The 19,912-nt window shown below is 39.7% G+C and overlaps 2 protein-coding genes across 12 annotated transcripts in view; one reads left to right on the plus strand and one right to left on the minus strand.

The window, feature by feature from the left end:
- ADAM22 (ADAM metallopeptidase domain 22) overlaps positions 1–8,550 on the plus strand; it is a 115,471-nt gene extending 106,921 nt beyond the window's left edge. For all 8 annotated transcript variants that reach the window (XM_066552956.1, XM_066552966.1, XM_066552976.1 and 5 more), the window contains one exon: positions 1,094–8,550. In XM_066552956.1, coding sequence (XP_066409053.1) covers positions 1,094–1,114 — 21 coding nt within the window. In that variant the 3' untranslated portion in view covers positions 1,115–8,550. The remainder of the gene's footprint in view (positions 1–1,093) is intronic.
- Positions 8,551–10,806: 2,256 nt separating this feature from the next.
- On the minus strand, positions 10,807–19,026 carry SRI (sorcin). 4 transcript variants are annotated; one of them, XR_010783899.1, is made up of 9 exons: positions 18,872–18,997; positions 18,137–18,220; positions 14,934–15,003; positions 14,203–14,246; positions 13,020–13,167; positions 12,751–12,864; positions 12,278–12,336; positions 11,489–11,583; positions 10,807–10,999 (listed from the first exon to the last, which is right to left on the minus strand). XR_010783899.1 is itself a non-coding variant. In XM_066553052.1 (8 exons), exons 1-8 carry the CDS (start codon positions 18,917–18,919, stop codon positions 11,557–11,559), a joined length of 567 nt encoding a protein of 188 aa, XP_066409149.1. In that variant the 5' UTR covers positions 18,920–19,023; the 3' UTR covers positions 10,807–11,556. The 4 variants fall into 4 exon arrangements, 3 of the variants coding, with proteins under 3 accessions (XP_066409149.1, XP_066409134.1, XP_066409158.1); XM_066553052.1 differs by having other exon boundaries at positions 10,807–11,583; positions 18,899–19,023; XM_066553037.1 differs by having other exon boundaries at positions 10,807–11,583.
- Between the last annotated feature and the right edge of the window lie 886 nt (positions 19,027–19,912).

Consider the following 19,912-nt stretch of genomic DNA (forward strand, 5'->3'; position numbering starts at 1 on the left):
TGTGTTTACAGGCAGCTTTTCAGGTTGCTCTTAAAGCTGTCCTGAAGCCCAGATTTCACTACTTTTCTTATTTCAAGCTGAAAATGTGCCCTGGATAGCCTTTGGGCTGCAGAGCACAGGCAGCCCTGGAGTAAGTGGTGTGTTTGGCTCTCCTTTCTTACCCCTTCTCCCAGCAGCTCTCATTCAGGCTGTGGGGATAGCTGCTTTCCATCTTTATGGAAATGTAAAAATTTCCAGTTATGCAGCATATGGAGTGCTTGCAGGCCTGGAGGGACTTCACTGCTGTGTAATCTGAGCCCACCCTGGCCCTCCTAGAGTAACCAGGAGCTGCTGGAATGTGTGGTGGATAGTAACGCCTTATACGGAGAGATTTCCAGGTGCTCCAAAAGGCTTTTATTTTCTTTGTGTCAATTCAGACATTCACACAGCAGGTATTTGAATAAGCAAAAAAACTCTGAAATTTGCTTTAGGGCCTTCACTTGCAATACCCTTGGTTCATGTTGTTGATGCTGCTGAGATTCTCATCACTGTTCTCTGTCCTATTTTTTTTACAAGAAAAAAGGAATGGAGTGCTGCTGAGGGAACCTGCAAGCTGCTCCCCCAGTACTGCTTGGGGCAGAAGGTTGTGTGAGGTGCAGCACTGGGTCTTCCAAGGCAGCTTGGAGCCTGGGCTGTACTGATGTATCTCAGCCCTGGAGCTGCTTTGGCAGCAGCTCAAACCCATGGCAGGAAGTCACATTGCTCTGAGCAGAGTTAGGCAGAGGAAAATGGGAAGTTATCTCTACACTAATATTAGCATAACTCTAAGGTATAAGTTGTCTAGTACAAGTTTGATGCTACACTGACATTTCTCTTTCAAAAAGAAAACTGAACTCCCAGCCATGGACTGACTATGCTGACTGCAAGTTGTGCTGAAATGCTGAAGCCTGTCTGCTCACTTGGTGAACAGATACCCACCAGAGTCAGGGAGGAGATTTGGTGACCCAAGTGATGCAGATGCAGTTCCCCAAACAAGCTCCTTGCACTGTCTGGGTGTCAGCCTGTTTTATCTTGGTGTTCAATGTGTGTTTGTGTTTATTTTCCCCCTCTCCAGCTATGGGAGACATCCATCTAGCTGCAGTGTTTTCCTGGGGTCACATCAGAACTGTTTACTTTGGATTTTATAGAAACTCAGAATCACTGAGTCACTGCACATTCATCTGCTCTTCAGACAATTCGAAAGATCAACAGAGATGCCCGTGATATCGCAGTGATAACCTCCTGTCATATGGAAAGGAAAAAAACAGTCTTTTTTTTTCTTTCTTTTTTGTTGACTTGTATTTTATGGATTTAATGAACAACCAAAATCATAACATTTGACAGAGAATAATTAGCCCAGATGTGACAAGGCTGTTCTGCATGGTGACCTAGAATCCCAGCTGCAGTCCATTTGCCAGTCCTGTGTAAGAGAGGTTTTTCTCTGGTTTACTGCAGTCCTGAGTCAGACCAGAGTGGAACTGGGAATGTGCCTCACGGAGAGCCCAGCTGATGTAAACTTGTATGCTGTATGCATGAACCTTGTGTTCTTTACTTTCCACATGTAAGGGAAAAACAACATACTGTAGTAGAGATTAGCATGCAGGAGTAAGAAATATAGGATTTTTTTTTGTGACAGGATTTCAAGCTTTGAAAGGCAACTATTTGACACAAACGGCAAACAAACAAAGGTTATATTTTTTTTTTTACCTTACATGTTTATAATCTCAGTATACAGATTGTATATATGTAAACATTCAAAAATGTCAAAAATAGCTGTTGTACGTATGTGTATTTTGCCAAATGCCTAAAGAAACAGTCATGACTAACATCATCACACTTCAGATTTTCTAATATTATGAGCAGAAATACAGAAAGTACAGTACTGTAAAACTGTGTCCCTCAGAAACTGGTGTTTGACCAAAATCTATACAACTTTTTCAGCATCTTATACTGTCTTGACAATCTCAATTGTACAGTAGACTGCGGAAACCAGTACAGGAGCACTTTGTCTTAAATCATTGTAAAAGGAACCAGCCAAAATCCCTTGTTTAGTAAGATAACCACTGTATCCTCTCACAGGTGTAATCAAGAATGATTCAGCAGACAGCAGAGTCTTTAAATCATGTGCAGCCCAAACTTACTGGACATTTGGGAATACTTCTAAGTGGTCAATTCAGGATGTGGTGATGTGAAGTCTGTCTGTGAGAGTTGCTGTGTATTTTTGATAGAGCATTTCAGACACTGTTTTAGATGGCAAGGCATAGGCTTATGAGAAGCATAACAATTTCACTGCACTAGATAATAACAGTGCTGGGCAAGTGGCCAGTTTCATTGCTGTCTTTCAATTTTTATTCGTTCCTGGAATCGCATTTACCATGCGCTCGAATGCTATGCTTGCTGCCCCTGAAGCCCCCTTGACAATTTTTTGGGGCATTAAACTGAGCACAAAGGAATTTAGCTTAAAAAGAATAGGGGGGGGGAACAACTCTTTACCATGTTATTCTTGTCTGTAAGTTGATGGTTGTATTTCTAACACCTGAGACTTCTGAAGGTTGTTTTAAAGCAAATGCCTTCTGGTTGGGAATTTTCAGTTAGTGAGAAACTGAACCATATTAAATCAGTTTATAATTCTCTGGTTTTCCAGAACTGACTATTTCTGAGCTTCAGGTAGTACCATTGCAGAATAAAACACCTGACTCTGTGGTGCAGTTGAATACCCTACCCAACAGCTGTATGATTAATTAGATATTATTGTAATGGGAACATCTATGGTGTTTCTGAATCTTCTACCTCTTTCATGTATTTCCTTTAGTAAGTGAACCCAACACTTGCAGCCTTTTAATGTATTTTTTTAACTTTTACGTCTCTCAATAAAGTCAGATATATGTAAGATTAAATTAATAAATGTTTAAAGATGTCGGCAGCTGTAAAATATGTAAGATTTTTAGAAGCACTATATTTTATGATTAGGCTGTATGTTGGATTATGACAAAATATTGGCCTTGCCATTCAAATGATTTTCTCACAGTCAACAGGTTCTGGTAAGTATTTGGAAAAAGACAAATATAAGTGAGCACAAGTGGGTGGAGACTGACCATCTGGAAAGAGACAGTCACTGGTAACTGCTTTAGGGAAAGATTCTGCATTTTTGTGAAAGGTAAATATATCAATCAGCACTGAAGATTATTTTTTGCAAAGATTCACTCTGAGTGTAGCTATCTGGATTAAAGATAGTTGATAGCATGTAGCTTATGAAATTAGGGTCTGAGCCATAACTTGAAATCAATATGTCTTTTGTTGATTTCACTGGACTTTGAGCAGGACCCTCAAGAGGTTCACCCACATTAGGACATTGCTGTATTCTCTGCCACCTGGAAGCTGGTTTTCCCTCCCATATTCATATCTTGTCTTTAGTAACTGGACTGTTCATCATATGCCTTTTATGGTATTTTTTTGGATACAAACTGGCATGTAGTTTTGAATGATCCCATTAGATTTCTGTGCATATCTTATGTTTTTCAGTGTTTACTCTTCCATTTCCGTTTTGCCTTACCAAGAAGCAGCAAGATTTGGCAGACAGAACTGGAGATAACATGCAGGCTCTTTCTGCTATGTTCATAGCTTCTTGTTTTGCAAACAAATGCCCCTCCTGACTGTATTTTCAATGTAGTATGTACTTCCAGCTTCTTTTGCTTTGGTATAATTCATTTGTAGCATATGATGATACACTTATGTGTGTAGTGTACCTTTAACAGTCACCCTCACATTTGGAGATATGTAGTGACTGGAAGTCTAGTTCTGAGCACTAAGTTTAAGTTAAATAAATGTTGACTTTCACTTTGGTGGTCTAGCGTGAGAATATCACAGGACTTGTGTTCTTGCAAAATTCTTCTGCAGAGAACTTTGCATCAGGTTGGTAACCTGGGAGACCTGAACTGGCAGAGCTGCGTGAGCCTCCCAAGCCAGTGGAGGTTGGACAGATGAGTTGTTTGCTTACAAAGCTGTCATTTCCTACTTTTAAAATGTAGTATGTTGGAAAGCTGCCAGATTAATAACCTTGAAGATGGCAAATATTTTTATCCACTGTAGTTAGTTACGCTGGCAATAGCAATATAAACTGCTGCATAATACCTCATCCAGACTAAAATAGAGTACTTGTCACTAATATAGCTCAGTCATTTTGACTAATTGAGACTCATGCTTTTATTTTGGTTTTATTTTAATAAATGGGCTAGTTGATTGCCAACTATGCTGTAGATGTCTGTTGAAGTGAGGAAGCCCTCAGTTCTCAACTAGAAGTAATTGTTTATAGGAACATAGGACTGGCAGGATGAAATATACTTCATATAATACCTTTATGTATTTCAATGTGGGAGAAGAATCTTGTGTAATTTATAATAAAATAATGTGACTAACTGATGGAGACTGGAAAATGAAGATTGTATCTAAAAATAATGCTGCACAATGTTACCACAGTTTAACAAGTAAAGATTTACCTACTAATTCTGGATTTGTTGACTTAAGAACTTTAGTAATCCAAGGCAATATACCAGAGATAGTTGTGACTGATAATTTTCATATAGTTTTTTTTATATTTATTTATGTAGATTCAAGAAGATTGTTAACTTTATAGAGCCTATCTTTGCTTAAATTGTGACTAAAGTCACAACTTGCCAGTCACCTGAAGTGTGACTTGAGTTTGAAGATGGCTTCTTCCAAATGATTTAAAAAGTTCCTGATTTATGAGATATTGAACTGGCCAAGCCCGTGTGGTCATGAAATAATTTTGATTGTGCTATTGTAACCTTTGAGGTATAGCCTGAATTAAAATCAGAAAGAAATTGTGTCAATAGTTAGTGTACTGAAATCCTCTTACTCAAATCCCTATTGCTGGTTTGGACTGATTGGTCTAGTCAATGCTAATGCGACAACTTTTTTCAAAACCAGAGGTAAGAATGGGTACATACATTATTATAGACTTGCATATACTACAAATTCTGATCAAATTTGCTGTAACTTCATTAGTGAATTGATTAATAGATATAATGTAATGTGAAAGAAGGATGAGACTCCATAATCCTAAAGGATATACTCTTCAGTTAGCCCTTAGGACTTGCTCTGTCATCGAACCCCGTAGCTAGTTGTAAGCAAAGTTATCACACTCCAGTGTAAAACTCAGTGAGCTCCTGTTGTCTTCCATACCCTTTTCACTTCTACTGAAAAGAATTTGCATGAAACATTCACTAACAGCCTCTGTGAGTTGGCTGACATCAGAAAGTTGCTAAAAGTTGGTCACCTTTCCAAAGTATGGACAGGGTCTTTCCAATGCTGTTAATAATAGTAGGTTAAATTATGTATTAGGAAGAAGTTCTTTACTGTGAGGGTGGTGGGACACTGGCACAGGTTGCCCAGAGGAGCAGTGGATGCCCCATCCTGGAAGTGTTCAAGGCCAGTTTGGATGGGGTTCTGAACAACCTGGTCAGTGGAAAGTCCTGCCCATCGCCAGGGGGTTGGAATGAGATGATCTTTATGGTCCCTTCCAACCCAGACCATTTAATGATTTTGTGATCTTTTGCTTGTGCTATAATCAGGTGATGATGCCTCGTGTCTTGTGGATTTTGCACTGGTTTTGCTTGGGATGAGTTAATTTTCTTCACTGTAGCTGGTATGAGGCTGTGGTTTGGATTTGTGCTGAAAACACTGTAGATAATGCAAGGATTTTTTCAGTTATTGCTGAGCAGTGCTTGCAATGAGCCAAGGCCTTTTCTGCTCTTCACATGCCCCACCAGCAATTGGGCTTGGGGTGCACAAGGAGTTGGGACACAGCCAGGACAGCAGACCCAAGGGATACCCTAAACCATATGATGCCGTGCTCAGCAACAATCCAGGGGGAAAGCTGGCAGTGAAGAACTGCAGCTCAGGGACTGGCTGAGCACTGGTCTGTTGATAGTGAGCAATTGTTTTCATTTGCATCACTTGTCTTTTTTGGGTTTTAGTTCACTCTCATTAATTCCCTTTTCATTATTTTTTTATTATTACTACAGTTATTTAATTTTAATTATTTAACTGTTTTTATGTCAACCCATGAGTTTTCTCACTTTTACCTTTTCAATTCTCTTGCCATCCCACTGTGGGTGGGGACTGAGCAAGCAGCTGTTTTGGGGCTTAATTATTTGTGGTTAAACCAGAATACTACTGGTAAAACCACTTGGTGACTCAGCCATCCTGTGTCTCACCTTCTAGCATTTTTGAAGGGTAAACCTCTTAAATCAAGTCTGTGAACCCAACAGTTCAGCTGTTTCCCATTTCTCTTGCTCCAAGTCTGAAAATCATGTGTTTCTTTCTCTAAATTGAGTTTCAGTGTCATGGGATAAGAGTGGACTGTATAGACCACTGTTTTTAACCACAATATGATGCTATTTGCCTCATTTTAAAGAGCTTGAGCATTTCAGTCTCTGCTGAATACCAATAATGGATGAGCTGATGACCCACTATTTGCATGGCTTCCAAATCTTATGTATCAGCAATATGGGATTTGACTTGGATCACATTTGATGTGCTCAATTGGTCAGAGCTCAGTGTTAATAATGCCAGGGTCACGGGTTCAATTGCCCTATGGGCCATTCACTTAAGAGTTGGACTTGATTATCCTTGTGGGTCCCTTCTCCAGAATATTCTGTGATTCCTGAAGAGAAACTTGAGTAAAGTGCAAAAATATGTGCAGGTTGTGATTGGACAGTGGAGTATGTGCACATAACTATTCCTGTGTGCACATAACTATTATCCTAATGAGGCAAGAAAAAATGAAACAGTGAAACCAATTGTGTAAACATAGCTGCAGTACAAACAGGACTCTCTTAAGTGTGATTTTGTCAGAAACAGGAAAGGAAGTAATAGTTTCTATCATCTATGCTAAAAATCTCCTCTGATGCAAGTAGTTTCTAAGTCAGCTTATGAAAACCATTTCTGGTGCCTCAAGTATGGATGCTGATGTAAACTGCAGCTTTGGAAACAGTACCCTGTGCACATGGTATCTTGTCATTCCACAACAGTTTTCTGCAAGTTTTTAGAGAAAAGCACTGCAACAGTCAACATTCCAGGTCATCTCAGCGAAGTAAGAAAAACAAGCACTAGAAATAAATTCAGAAAACAGGTATTGCTCACACTTGAGATAATGTACCTGGCTTCAAAATTGGCTCACCCAGCCAGGTCTGGCAGTTCTAGCTCTTTAAAATCCAGTCTATACCAGTCTCAAAATCACTTCAGCTAAACCAGCTTTAAACTGTTTAAAAACTTCTGCTACTTAAGATGGGCCTTAATTGCCATATAACTCAGAATGAGATGAGGAAAATTTGGGAAAATAAGCACAGAGCAGTTAAAAAGAAACATGTTATCTAGGGTGGGAGTAAAGGAGTCAACACAATTTTTAATCACTAAAGCATAAAATGTCAAAGCAACAATCTTTTATTTTTTTGTCTCTGTATTCCTCTGAATAAAAAAAATAAAGCTTTTGTTTAAAAAAATATCAACATGAGGCCTTAAGACCTTACATATTCTAACTTTAGCATGGAAAGTCTATTTTTACAACCATGTTAGAAATTCTGTATATAGGCCTGACTGACCTTGTAAGTGGAGTGGTGCGAGCAGCTAATCATGCAATATTGTAAGGCTCTGTAGAACAGCAAATGCTGATTTAGTTTGATTATTGGTACAAGAACTCCTGCTCACTGCCTGTGTAGACTCTGCATACTTTACGCTTGGAAATACAGTCCAGAACATACTCAAACTGTGAATATATAACCTGATTTTTCTTTTCTTAAGGATAAAAATATATTACAATAGGTAATATTTTATATAGAATACAGTACTTATTTTTATTGTTGCATAAATGCAAAATATTTTTTTCAGAATAGCAAAGCATTATGGAATTTTTAATCTGCTGGAGAAAACACTATTTACTGTATGGCCAGTTCTTTCAGCAAAGCTTTTGGGGTGGTATATACCAACTGGCTCTGCCAGCTTCATTTTGTGCTGATGTTTAACCTTGGACATTGCTGTAAAAAAAAAGCTATTTTTTCACTCATACTAGCCATTATTGAAAGAGGCAAGGAGAATCATGTTTCACCCCTGTGGCTGGGCTAGTGTTGGCAAAAACAATGATTTGCATCATATCATTGTCTTTGCTAGAAAAAATTCTTTAAAAATCGTACCTGATGTAATAAAAATGCAAGATTTTGACAAACATCAAAATGAAGCACTGCAGTTTACAACTTTCTAGCTTTGAGTGTGATATTTTTGTCATAAACATTACAGGCATTAGGCTGTTGAATGAATCTGGCTTTCATGTAGCTAAACAAAATGTTGCTTTTTATAAAATCAAATCGTTGTAATTTGGGGTTCTAAATTCCTGCTCACTTTTAATAATAACAGCGTCACAGTATCCACTTCTACAAGAGTATTTATTACAAATGCCTGTGGTTTTCAATGTTACTAACATATTGTAACATCAGTAAAGTGACTTTCAATGACAAAGGCTCTGGTGTGTATTTTGTTCTTCTGATTCGCTGTATTTAGCACTTTCTGTTTTATAGCTCTCTATAAAATAAAGATGTTGCATGCAAGGGAAAAGGCTAATAGAAGAATATAGATGTTATTCTTCAAATTCCAAGGTTGCAAATGATCCAGTGACCTTCTCAAATCTTTGTGTTAGGGACCTACTGTTCTCAAAGCAAATCTAAAATTATATTCCTTAGTTTGCCTGCTTGAGGGCAACCTAGGAAAAATACCTATTTGAAACTATGCCTGGTGGTTGGCTCAAAGGTCGAGAGCAATCACCCCACCTGGTGTCACGTCAGTATCCTTCCCAGTATGCCTTGTAGGAAAGAGAAACCATCAATTCTGAGAGTAACTGTTTCTCTAAACCAGGTAACTTGCACATTCAATCTGTCCACTGAATCCACTCTTAACGGGGAAGCAATTTTTGAAAAGGTTTCAGGTGGCTTTTTTTTTTAGCTAGGACAGCAAACTCTGCACTAACTCCTTAGCATCTGTATGTATTAGCTTAGTTTCTCTCTAAACTTTGAAGATTATTTATCTCATCAGTCCCTGTGAATACACTGGATTTTTGAAATGTTGATGTAAAACAAAAAACTATTTTTTCTGGAGGAAGCCAGAATTTTCTCCTGGTTTTGGAACAATTTTTTTTTCCAGTTTTCTCTGGTTTATGTTTACAAGACTACTGAAGAAAACCCTATTGGTTCACACTGTTTTCTTGCAGCATTTCACTGCCCAGTAACTGGCTGGTGCCAAAACAGCGATTCAGCCTGGGGAAATAAACAGAGCAAGACTTGAGTTTTGGGTCCTTGGGTCTTGAGTGCTTTGGTCCACTTGAGTCAGCTGTCCTCACTGAATTCAGCCTACTCACTGTGATTGCAGAGTGAGAAACTGAGAAAACTCGAACACTGTGCAAGCACTGCCCAGCAACAGCTGAAACGTTGCTGTATCACTGCTGCTGATTAGTTACAAATCTGAACCTTTGGGCTGCTATACAGAAAATTAATTCTATCCCACCAAAGCAACTACAAGACCAGAAACACAACTAAGCAGTAGATGTGTGGGAAATGAACATTTTGGCAAAGCTCTCTCACTACTCTTAGGGTAAAATTAAGTGTAAGGATGAACACTGTATATATACAAAATACTCAAATCCCTACAGGAAGAACAGCCTTTTTTCACACTCTTACAAACCTCATCAGCTGTCAGAGGTTTGAACTGCAGCAGCAACTGATGTTGGCTGCCACACTCAGACAAATCTTTGTGGATTTTGGTCTTTCCATTAGAAATACTTCCGGTAGTATTCCATCTGTTTCCCAACTTCATGTGCAACAGGACAATGTGCTGTCAGAATGTGGATCTATAATGCTGTCTTTGCCTTTGAAATTTTTTGTGAGGGTAGAAAGAGAACTAGCTTCTGTAATGAAACTACAAGCAATACTCAAAGGATTCTAAATTTAAGCAGTAAGTACAAGTTACTTCTTTAGGTAAGACGAGCCTGCTTTGAATTTACAGCCCAGAAACTAAAGTGCCAGATTTAATAGACACCTCCACAAAGCAGGGTACAATACAGTATCTTTGAGTGAGATTCCTGCTCTGAGGAGCTCGTTTGTCCAATGATGTATATTTATATGTGTCTATATATATGCACATATGTGTAGTTTTGCTTTCATTACTTTATGCAAAGATTCCTCCCCAAAACTGCCCTAAACTACTTATTTAAGAAATATACTTCTTTTAACATTCTTATGGCATTGTATTCACAAGCAGCAAAACAACATATAACACTCCTCTGTGTAGGCAGAAGTGACCAAAATTAACAAAAGTTTCATTAACTTATTTTATTGGAAAAAAGTTTGTAGTACCTCTGCACAGTTGTGCTGCTCCCTCTTTCCATACAATGTCCATCTTCCCCATTTCTCAAAAATCCCAACAACAAAAGCAACAATAAAACCTCCACCAAACAAAAATCCCATTTTTCCCCCCCCGAAGAGGCTCAGGCAAGTAAGCCTTGCCTGTCTGTATCTGCTTGCACTGGTAACTACGGCTGTGATCTGAAAGAGTAACATGGCAAGAATTTTTTCCAAGTGAGTTTTGGCCCTTGTGTGTTAGCTGGCATACTGAGGCATAACTAGGGGTTAAAGTGGAGGAGATAGAAACATTTATTTACATGTGACTGAAGTCTGTCTGTCTGCCTGTGAACGGAGAGTTGAACAAAAACGGACACAGCACAGCTTTTGTATGTTTAAAAGTGTTTTATGTAGTGACACAAACAAAGCAAGAATCTTACAAGAACAAAGCCCCTGGTACCAGGGCACAAGGCTAGAAGAGTTTTCTGCTATGTTTTGTTGCATTCCTGCTTAAAAGAAGTTCTAGCAGGTAGTCTTACAGTCAGTGCATGGTGTCACAGGCTTCATCTTCAAGAGAGCTGACAAAGTAAGTAACCAAAACTTACTGATGTTTTAACAGACCAGTGCAAAATGACCATTCCAAAATCCCTTTTAGTTTGTACATCTGTCCTATGTTGTCAAAGACAAGAAAATATGTATCCTCATAAGTCAAACACGTTACTGTTTAAGTCAGAAAACGGTAAGTTGCATTCCAGAAACTGATTTTAGTGAATCATGGGAAAAAAGTAGACACATGACTGAAAGTCTTACCATTTGTGTGATCTGAGTTATACATAGTGAATTGCAAGTTTATGAAAATAAAAGCAGCTTTAATAATCACAGATTGGAAGTTAAAGACAACAGTACATGAGTAGTTCATATTCATTATCAAGACTAAAAAATGTGTGAAAAGGGATGCCTTCATGAAATATGCAATTTCCAATATTGAGATACACAGTCATTGGAGAACTTGGCAAAGCAAAACACATACTGGAATGTTAAATCATCATCATCCACAGCTTGCTTACTTTTGATTAAGATGCTGATAAAACTGGAATGTTAAATCATGATCATCCACGGCTTGCTTCCTTTTGATTTAGATGCTCATAACACACTGTATGAACTGAAAAGAGAATAACTACTTCTTAGAAGTATGACAGAGAACGAGTTTTTACTTTTTCTCCTACAGTACTCATTGTCACTACACTTTTCTGTAAAGAAATTCAGCCCATGAATAGTAAAGCTTTAAAATGCATGTGAAAATAAATTAATTAAAAGCAAAAGTTAATTAAAGCAAAGCATCTCCTTAATGATACCAACAACACCAAAAATAAGAACTAGCACACATGGTCCTCCCCCCCGCTCCAAAAAATCCCCCAAATCCAGGATGACTCGAATCTAGTGTTCCCTTTTTGCTGCACAGATGTGGCTAGGAAGCCAAGACCCAGAAGCCTGACTGAGTGTGATTCATCCACCAGACCTCCATCAACCCTTCCCAGGAAAAATGCCTACCAAGCTTTAAAACAGAAAATGAAAAAAAAAACCAAAAAAACCACAGAAAGTGATGCTAATAAGTGATGTAGCTTCTTTGATCTTCTTGAACCACACTGGTTAGAAGTTCAGAAAAAGGTACACAACATTTTACAGAACTCTGTAAAATACGCAAAACTTTTTGAGACAATACTCCACATGCCCTAGAACTTCTGGGTTCTCACTGCATGTGTAGGGAAGGCACAAACTCAAATCATTACTGATTGTCTTAAGTTTTAATTTTGTTTTACCCTGGAATGTTACTGGATTCCTTAAAATTTACTTACATCATCATAGTGGAAGTTCACAAAACCCTGCTGAGTTGTATCCCTTCTTCTAAAGCATTCTGCAAAAATTGATTAAGAAAACAGAAACCAGGTAAGAAGAATTGCAAATAAACATTTCTTTAAATTGTACAGTACTTTCCTAAAATTTCCCAAGTAACATGAAGGAGAACAAGATCAAGAATACTGCAATTCATTCCAAGACTAAATTTTTATATCATATACAACCCTTTATGTTCTGTTAATAAACAAAGTGTCCCAATTTTGTAACATTACTCTTCCAGTCTCTGGAATGAACCCTGCATTAGTATAAAGTCCTTTATTTCATGGGAATTGAGAAAATCGTAGTCTGTAGATTATTGATAGAAACCTCTTTTGTAGTATGCCAAAGTTGAACTTGAGATAAGTGAACAAAGAGGTTGTTAAATAAAAATATATTATGGGGATGACAGCAACAAGGCCACAATCCAGCATACCAGTGAGAGCTCGGAGTTTCACACAGCAGGCAATGTAATCATCAAATGCAATCTTTCCTTGAGTGCTGTATCGCTTTGTGATGGCAGTCACAGCCTGTGGGCTCAGTCTAAATCCTATTTGAAAATAATAAAGTCCTATTTTGAAAAGCCAGGTAAGTTAATAGAATCCAACAAGTTTTCATTGGAAATATCATGTGTTAGTCACTGCAGGATGATAACTGGGAAATGGTGTGAGTCAGTGTCAGAAGCAAGAACATTTCACAACTTACCCATGGTCATCAAGGCTTTCTCCAGTTCCTGACGATCCACTGTGCCACTTCCATCACTGTCAAAACTTACAAAGTGTTGCTTCCAGCCATTGACCACAGCCCAGAGTTCTTTAAACTCATTAAATCCCAGTGTGCCAGACATATCCCTCTGATTTCAAAGCTAAGAAAAACATTTCTTAACTAAACAAAACCACCAACAAAATTTGACAAACAAAAAACCAAACAAACAAAAAAGGCATCTCTCTGTAGTTAAAAATTACTTGAAGGCCGCTATTAATACAATTTTGATATTATTAATTTCTCTTGTAGAACACTAAAGAATCCCCCAGAACAGATGGAGGTAATACTACCCAAAACCTAAGGTCAGAGATCTGCTCTCCCCACTTCTTCCCAGTGAAACCTGCTAAAGCAATTTTCCCTTTGTGAATTCTACTTTAGTTGACACACTTCTCTTTAACCTGCTGCTATGTAATTGTATCCAATTAAATACATAGCTGAAATAAAAATAAATGCCAAAGAATAAATTGTTATAATATTAGTTCTCTTGTATTCTAAGTGGTTTGTTCAAGATGAGCTAAGGGCCCTTCCAGTTTAATTTCTGCTTTTTTCTTTTTAAGCAGAAAAACTTTCAATTTAAGTTTTGGCCAACAAACCTCCAAAGATTCCAACCTTACACAGAATATCTAAGTGTTCCACAGGTCCTACTGCTGAATGCCATATACCATTCCATTAGATACTCAAAGCTGATTCATTCATGGAACAGGATTTAGGAGGACTTAGATTGTATTCAGGCTGTGCACAACAAATGCTTAAAATTCATTAGGAAGGATGAGAAATTGTAAAGGTGTCCTATTTGAAAAGCACAATAAGTGATTTGCCCAACACTTTATTCCGGGCCACCAGAAGTGACTGTTCATACACTTAATGGAGAAACAGCTCCCCAGGCTTAGAGGGATACCGCTTGCTGTAAAATGATTGGTCACCAAGAGCCTCATTTATTTATTATTTCTTAATTTGTTAAAATTAGTGAGAATGGAGTTTTGTACCTTCCCAATCACAATGATCACAAGACTTATTAAGTAAAGGCTGAAGGGAAACTACAAAGCATTTCCCAAATGTTTTGGTGCTCTCTCATCTTTGCTTACATAATGCAAAAATGTTTACATTTCATACTAAAGGATACATCCAGCATTGAGATCATGAGTCTGCAAGTCTCTAAGTTGAAAGCTGTTAAAAATAGAAAAAGGAAAAATAAATTATGTTAAGAGCATATTCTTCAGTTTTATCTAAACATAAAATTTCAGATTTATTATAAATTTAAATTATATAAACTATTATGTAATTGGTTCCCCTGCATACAGCCATACCATATTTTTCATCCAAGTTAGAGCCATTACTTGTTAGAAAAACTGACAGCAGGCAATTTGGAGGCAATTCAAATTATATTTAAAATTAACTTGCTTTCATCTTAATCCACAATAGTTTTGGGTTTCAAAGTGGTCATTTATATTCCCCCCCAACAGACACCACTTGAGCAAGCCAGTTTCACTCACAGAAGCTGTAAACTGAACAGGAGGTATCCCAGCAGAGGAGTACTAACACAGATTTTGATCAATATCAAAGCTCAATTCAAACGAAAGCAAAGCATCTTTTTAAGAACTGTCTGTCCATTACAAAACAAACCACTTCAACTCCACAGCCCAGCAGAGAGGGGAACTAAGGAGGCTGAAAAGGCAAATCCTTGGCACACAGAACTGAATACAGAGAATTTACATGACCAAGATATGGAAAGGAAACCCATTTGCCATGCAAAGAAAAAACCCAGCTCTGCAGAAGGCACAACTACACGCGTTTTCTAGGGAAGAAGAATTAGTGTGCTTTAGATGCGCTTGTTCATTCAAATCATTAACTTACGTTTATATGATCCTGCAATCCCTGACTGGGTGAGACATCTCTGTAGCTCATCAGCATCTATTTGTCCATCCTTTCGATAACAGAAGATGTATCAGCTATTAATACCCTCTCCCAGGCTGCTTATTCCCAGTACCCACTCCCTTTCCAGTGGCATTCAATTAGTTATGCTTCTCAAGACATCCTCATAACTCACAAATATAAAAATTCCTGCTTTTTAAAATATTAAGTTGCTAGTAGAACAAGCAAATGTAGAAAGCAAAGAACTTTGAAAGAAAAACAAAACAAACTCAGAAAAGATACCTATCCACATGGCTTGGAAAAAGCCTCACTTCCAACAAATCCTTCTCAGGGCCAAATAGAGAAAACAACTGCCAATTCATGGAAAGCAATGAGCTGCCAGAACTGGAGGTGGAATTCTAAGCTTTATTCTTCACATCCCCAACATGAAGTTTGGTTCACACAGAGTTTAAATTAATCTCATTCAGGAATGGAACATTATGTCTGTAGACATAAAAAATGATGACACTTCTGCAAAGCATCAGAAGATGAAAAGCCAAGTTGGCTATCAGGAAAAGTTTTTTTTCCCAGAGAGTGGCTGAACATTGGAATGGGCTTCCCAGTGAAGTGATCACAGCACCAAGCCTGACAGAGTTGAAGAAGTATTTGGACAACACACTTGGGCACTTGGTTTGATTCTTGGGGTGTCTTTATCAGGGCCAGGAGTTGGACTCAATGATCCTTGTGGGTCCCTTCCAACTCAGCATATTCTATGATTCTGTTTGTTACAGCATTTTCCTTATGTTTTGAAAACTCTTTTATTCAAGAATAGAGATATTCTACTGAATGATATGCTGGGAAGAGCACAGCCTGATAACTTTCAGAAATTAAATATTGTTTAGAAGACAAATAGTAGTTCTGTGTTAAATGATATTTGACAAGGTCTGAAAAAAAGGCAACAATGTTTTGATTCTATGTAAAGTTAATGGCAGCTAAACCCAAATTTGCTTCCTATCTACTCCATCAGTATAATTATGTAGATGTATTTGATACTTTAAATTCACGGGGTAGGGAAAGGGAAGAAATTTGAAATAGCCATTAATATTAAGTAACTAATCTCTTTAAAGGCTTTGTACCCTCTAAAATAAAGACAGAAACTGCATAACTTTAGAATAGAGGAAGATACAAAAGCATGACTGTAATCAAGATTAACATTACCAAATATATGCTTGTCTTTTTTGGTTTTTTTAAGTAGAACATAAGCAGGTTCAACTTGACAATGCATATGAGCTTTGCAAACAGGCTAAAAAATAAATTATTACTTCCTAAAAAAGACAGATTCAATTGAATAAAGATTTGAAACAATATTTTTGACTTTCTTCTGTGAACAAAGGAAACTAATTCATCAAATCAAAGACAAGATCCCTGCTGTAAACTACTTCAAAGAAAGCTCAGAGAAAACATCAAATATTATATAGCGTAAAAACAACACAGCAATAAACCATAACCAAAACATACTAATTCTACAGTAAGTATAGATGGATAACTGAGATGTGGCCTTTTACAGAGTTGCATGGATGGCTATAAAAGCAACTGATAATTTAGCTGTTACATTTACCTGTCTCCTTACAGGGTTTTTACTTCTGCACAGCCACTGGTACCAGAAACAGACACCTCAGATTCCAAGGATAACTTTGAAAGCTACTGAGTTCATTTTAGTAAGGAATGATTTCTACAGATAGAAAGCATTTCAGAGTATTAACTTAAGTATTCTTAAATGCTAACTTGATCATATCCATCAATCCAGTGGGTATGGGTAGTATCCAGCTTCCAGGTTCCATGCCTCACTTGAGAAAGCTGAGCATGGTCTATGTTTTGCTGAGATCCAGCTCCTGCCACCTCTTCTCCACAGTGCTGTCTCCTGTTTGCTGCTCCCTCCCTTTCTCTTTACAACAGGAGCTCATTCATTTGCCCAGCATCAGTTACTGGCTCCACTGCTGACTCCTGGCACACGTCCAGGAGGCACCTGCACAGACACATCTCAGCTGGCAGACAAATTGTCAGCACATTCAGCAGAATTCAGCTCTGAGCTCCACCTTCTCAGAAAGGCCTAACTACACAGAGGTCATTCAGTGTTCTCCTTTACCAAAAAACACACGGTCTAAATATTTTCATAAGCAGTTAGAAGAAGTAGGACACAGACTGCAAGATGCATTATTAATTCAAAAGAGTAACATAGAGAACAAAACTAATTCAAGTTATGTTGGGAATCTGAACATCAGCTAATATTGTTGAATTTAAATTTTCATGTTGTGGTTTGCAGCTACCTGAGGATAGCAGATCCAAGAGCAGAGTTTTAGATATGCACACACCCTACAGGTGTGCAATAAATAGCTATAATACAGCAAACAAACAAGGAACTTCAGCTCAATAAACCTAACTTAATTGTTCCTAAACTCTGTAATACAGTTCAAAGAGCATTTGTTTCTAGCAACATACATGATCATACAAAAACAGTATATGCCACAAAATTACAGGAAAGAAATTAAAAATGCAGTGCAGAATGACAGGGCAGGAGAAAAAAGACTTGTGAAAGCCTTTCCTTTAGAAGAATAATCACTCTCTGTTACCAGTAAACCCAGATATTGGCACAACCCATGACTGCTTTTCCATTTGTGAGTCTATTAAGATCATGTAATGACCTCTTTCCTGTTAGCATTTCCTGCTCTTAGCCAGGCCATCTCCTCAGCCCACGCTTTCCACTGTTTCTTTTTTCTTTCTCCTAAGCCTGGCAGCATTCACCAACCCAGAGCTGTCACAATTCAGTAACAAAACTTCATGCATTTATACATTCCCTGCATATACCTGTATAGGAAATAGAGGCACACATGCCTATGTTTCTGTATATATGTATGTATTTACACATACAATATAGAAACTAACAGCATTATTCAAATTGTATAGTTCCTGTATGTATACAGCTATAGCATAGACCAATACAGCTGTACATGGCAAATAGGCTAAGTAAAACAATTATGGATTTGGTTTTTTTAACTAGAAACATCAGTTTTTCTCACTGCAAATACTAGGCATTTCTCTTTCCAAAGGTAGAGAGTACTCCCCCGGAAGAAAAAAAAAATCCAAGAAGTAAATATTATAAGTTTAGTAAATTTTGTAAGTCAAATAAGTAAATTTTGTAAGTTTACCTGCCCTCCTACTGCAGCAAAATAACCATACAAAGGATCCTGAGCTTGTCCAGGGAATGCTGGTCCTCCTGGAGCTCCTCCATACTTTGGAAACAAAAAAGGAAATTAATTTAAAATCAATGATTCAGTTATGGATCTGTACTTATCAACTTATGTTTTCATGTACACACCATGCCAGAAAAAAAGTCCAACCAAAAACGAAACTCCTCATGAAAAAAATCCCCCAAACCAACTCTCAATTTCAGTACTCATCTAGTAATGTAAGCAGATCAGTATAAAACCTTGCACAGGAGCAATCGACTGATCTAGATCCAGCCTGGTCTATCTCACCAAGGTTTCATTTTATTCTACCCTTTGCAGAAAACGGCGTGCCGAAGAAATACTAAGGCACTGCAAATTTTTTTTTTCCACTTCAGCAAAGTTGAGCAAAACAGATGTCTATGGCAAATGCATGGAAGAATATGCATTAAGTGTGAACTCCTAAATTAAACTGATTCTTAAGTGAAAATCATGGAATGTCACCCTCAGCACTGACTTTCTCCCCCGGCAGCAGCGGCGGGGGAGGCGCCTCCTCCCTCCCTCCCTTCTCCCCCTTCCTGGCGCAGCCCCGAGCCGGCGCCTGCGGCCCCTCCCGGCGGGAGCGGCGGGCACAGGCCGGGCAGACCCCGCCTGACCCTGACCCTGCTCCCGCCGCTCCCGCCGGCCACATCCCCCCGCGGGCCCGGCCCCGCTCACCCCGCCCTGGTAGAACCCGCCGGGTACCGGCTGTCCGGGATACGCCATCTTCGCCTGGCACCGGCTCCGGCGGTCCGGCTGCGCCCGGGAGCAACCACCCGGATACGGAGGGAGGGCGGCAACTTCCAGCCCCGGCCCTTCCCAGAGCCCGCGTCCCGCCACCGCCCAGGCGGGGCAAGCGGCGACCTTCCGCCACCAGGGCAGCGGGTGGTGCCGGGCGGTGCCGTCGGGAGGTGAGGGGCCGCCCCCTCCGATCTTCTCCCCTCCAAGCTCCCCCTCTGGCACGGTGGTAGCGGCCGGTGGCCCCGCGGCGGCATTTCCCGGCACAGCTGCCTGGGGCCCGCCCGCATCGCGGGGCGGGACGTGGGGCTGTCAGTGCGGGGGCCGGCGGGGAGCGCTGAGGGCGCTGGGCTCGGCCAAGGGCTGCCTGCTCACATTGCCGGTGGCTCCCGGCCAGCAGCTGTCAGACACCAGCGGGAGTCAGCGCCCGTGAGCGGAACCGCTCCGCTGAGGAGAAGGAAGAGGCTGCGCCCCGGAGCCAGCGGCCGCGGGCAGCGGAGGTGGAGCCGGCCCCTGGCGCATCCCGGGACTGCCGCTCCCGGGAAAACGGTGTTCTGTGGCGGCTGTGACCCGCTAAGGTGACAGGAAAGCTCCCGACATGTTCACCGGTGAATCGGTTGAGTTGATACCAGATTATTTCAGAACCACCGACTCGTGATTTACCAAAAGACCGCCGAGGTCATAGACTCAGTTCCTGCGTCTGTATCGTGTATCCCAAAACGCATCCTTACGTGTTCTCTGTTGATACCGTTGTTTTTCTTCAGAATTGGACCACCCGTCCCTGTTCCCAAATAGAGAGAATAAGCTGTATAATTTCTTTCGGATCTGTAGGTCCAAATTCTGGAGTAGGAGCTGGGGGAATGCCCGTGTCCCACTGGAGCGGGGGAGCCCTGTTGTGTTCAGTCGGGGCCGCTCCCGGCTTGGGGATTTTCTGGAAGAGCTTTGATCCAGCAGCCTCTTCCCGGCTGGCGGCGCTGCCCG

Source organism: Molothrus aeneus, chromosome 1 (assembly GCF_037042795.1).
Source record: "Molothrus aeneus isolate 106 chromosome 1, BPBGC_Maene_1.0, whole genome shotgun sequence".
NCBI classification, from domain to species: domain Eukaryota; kingdom Metazoa; phylum Chordata; class Aves; order Passeriformes; family Icteridae; genus Molothrus; species Molothrus aeneus.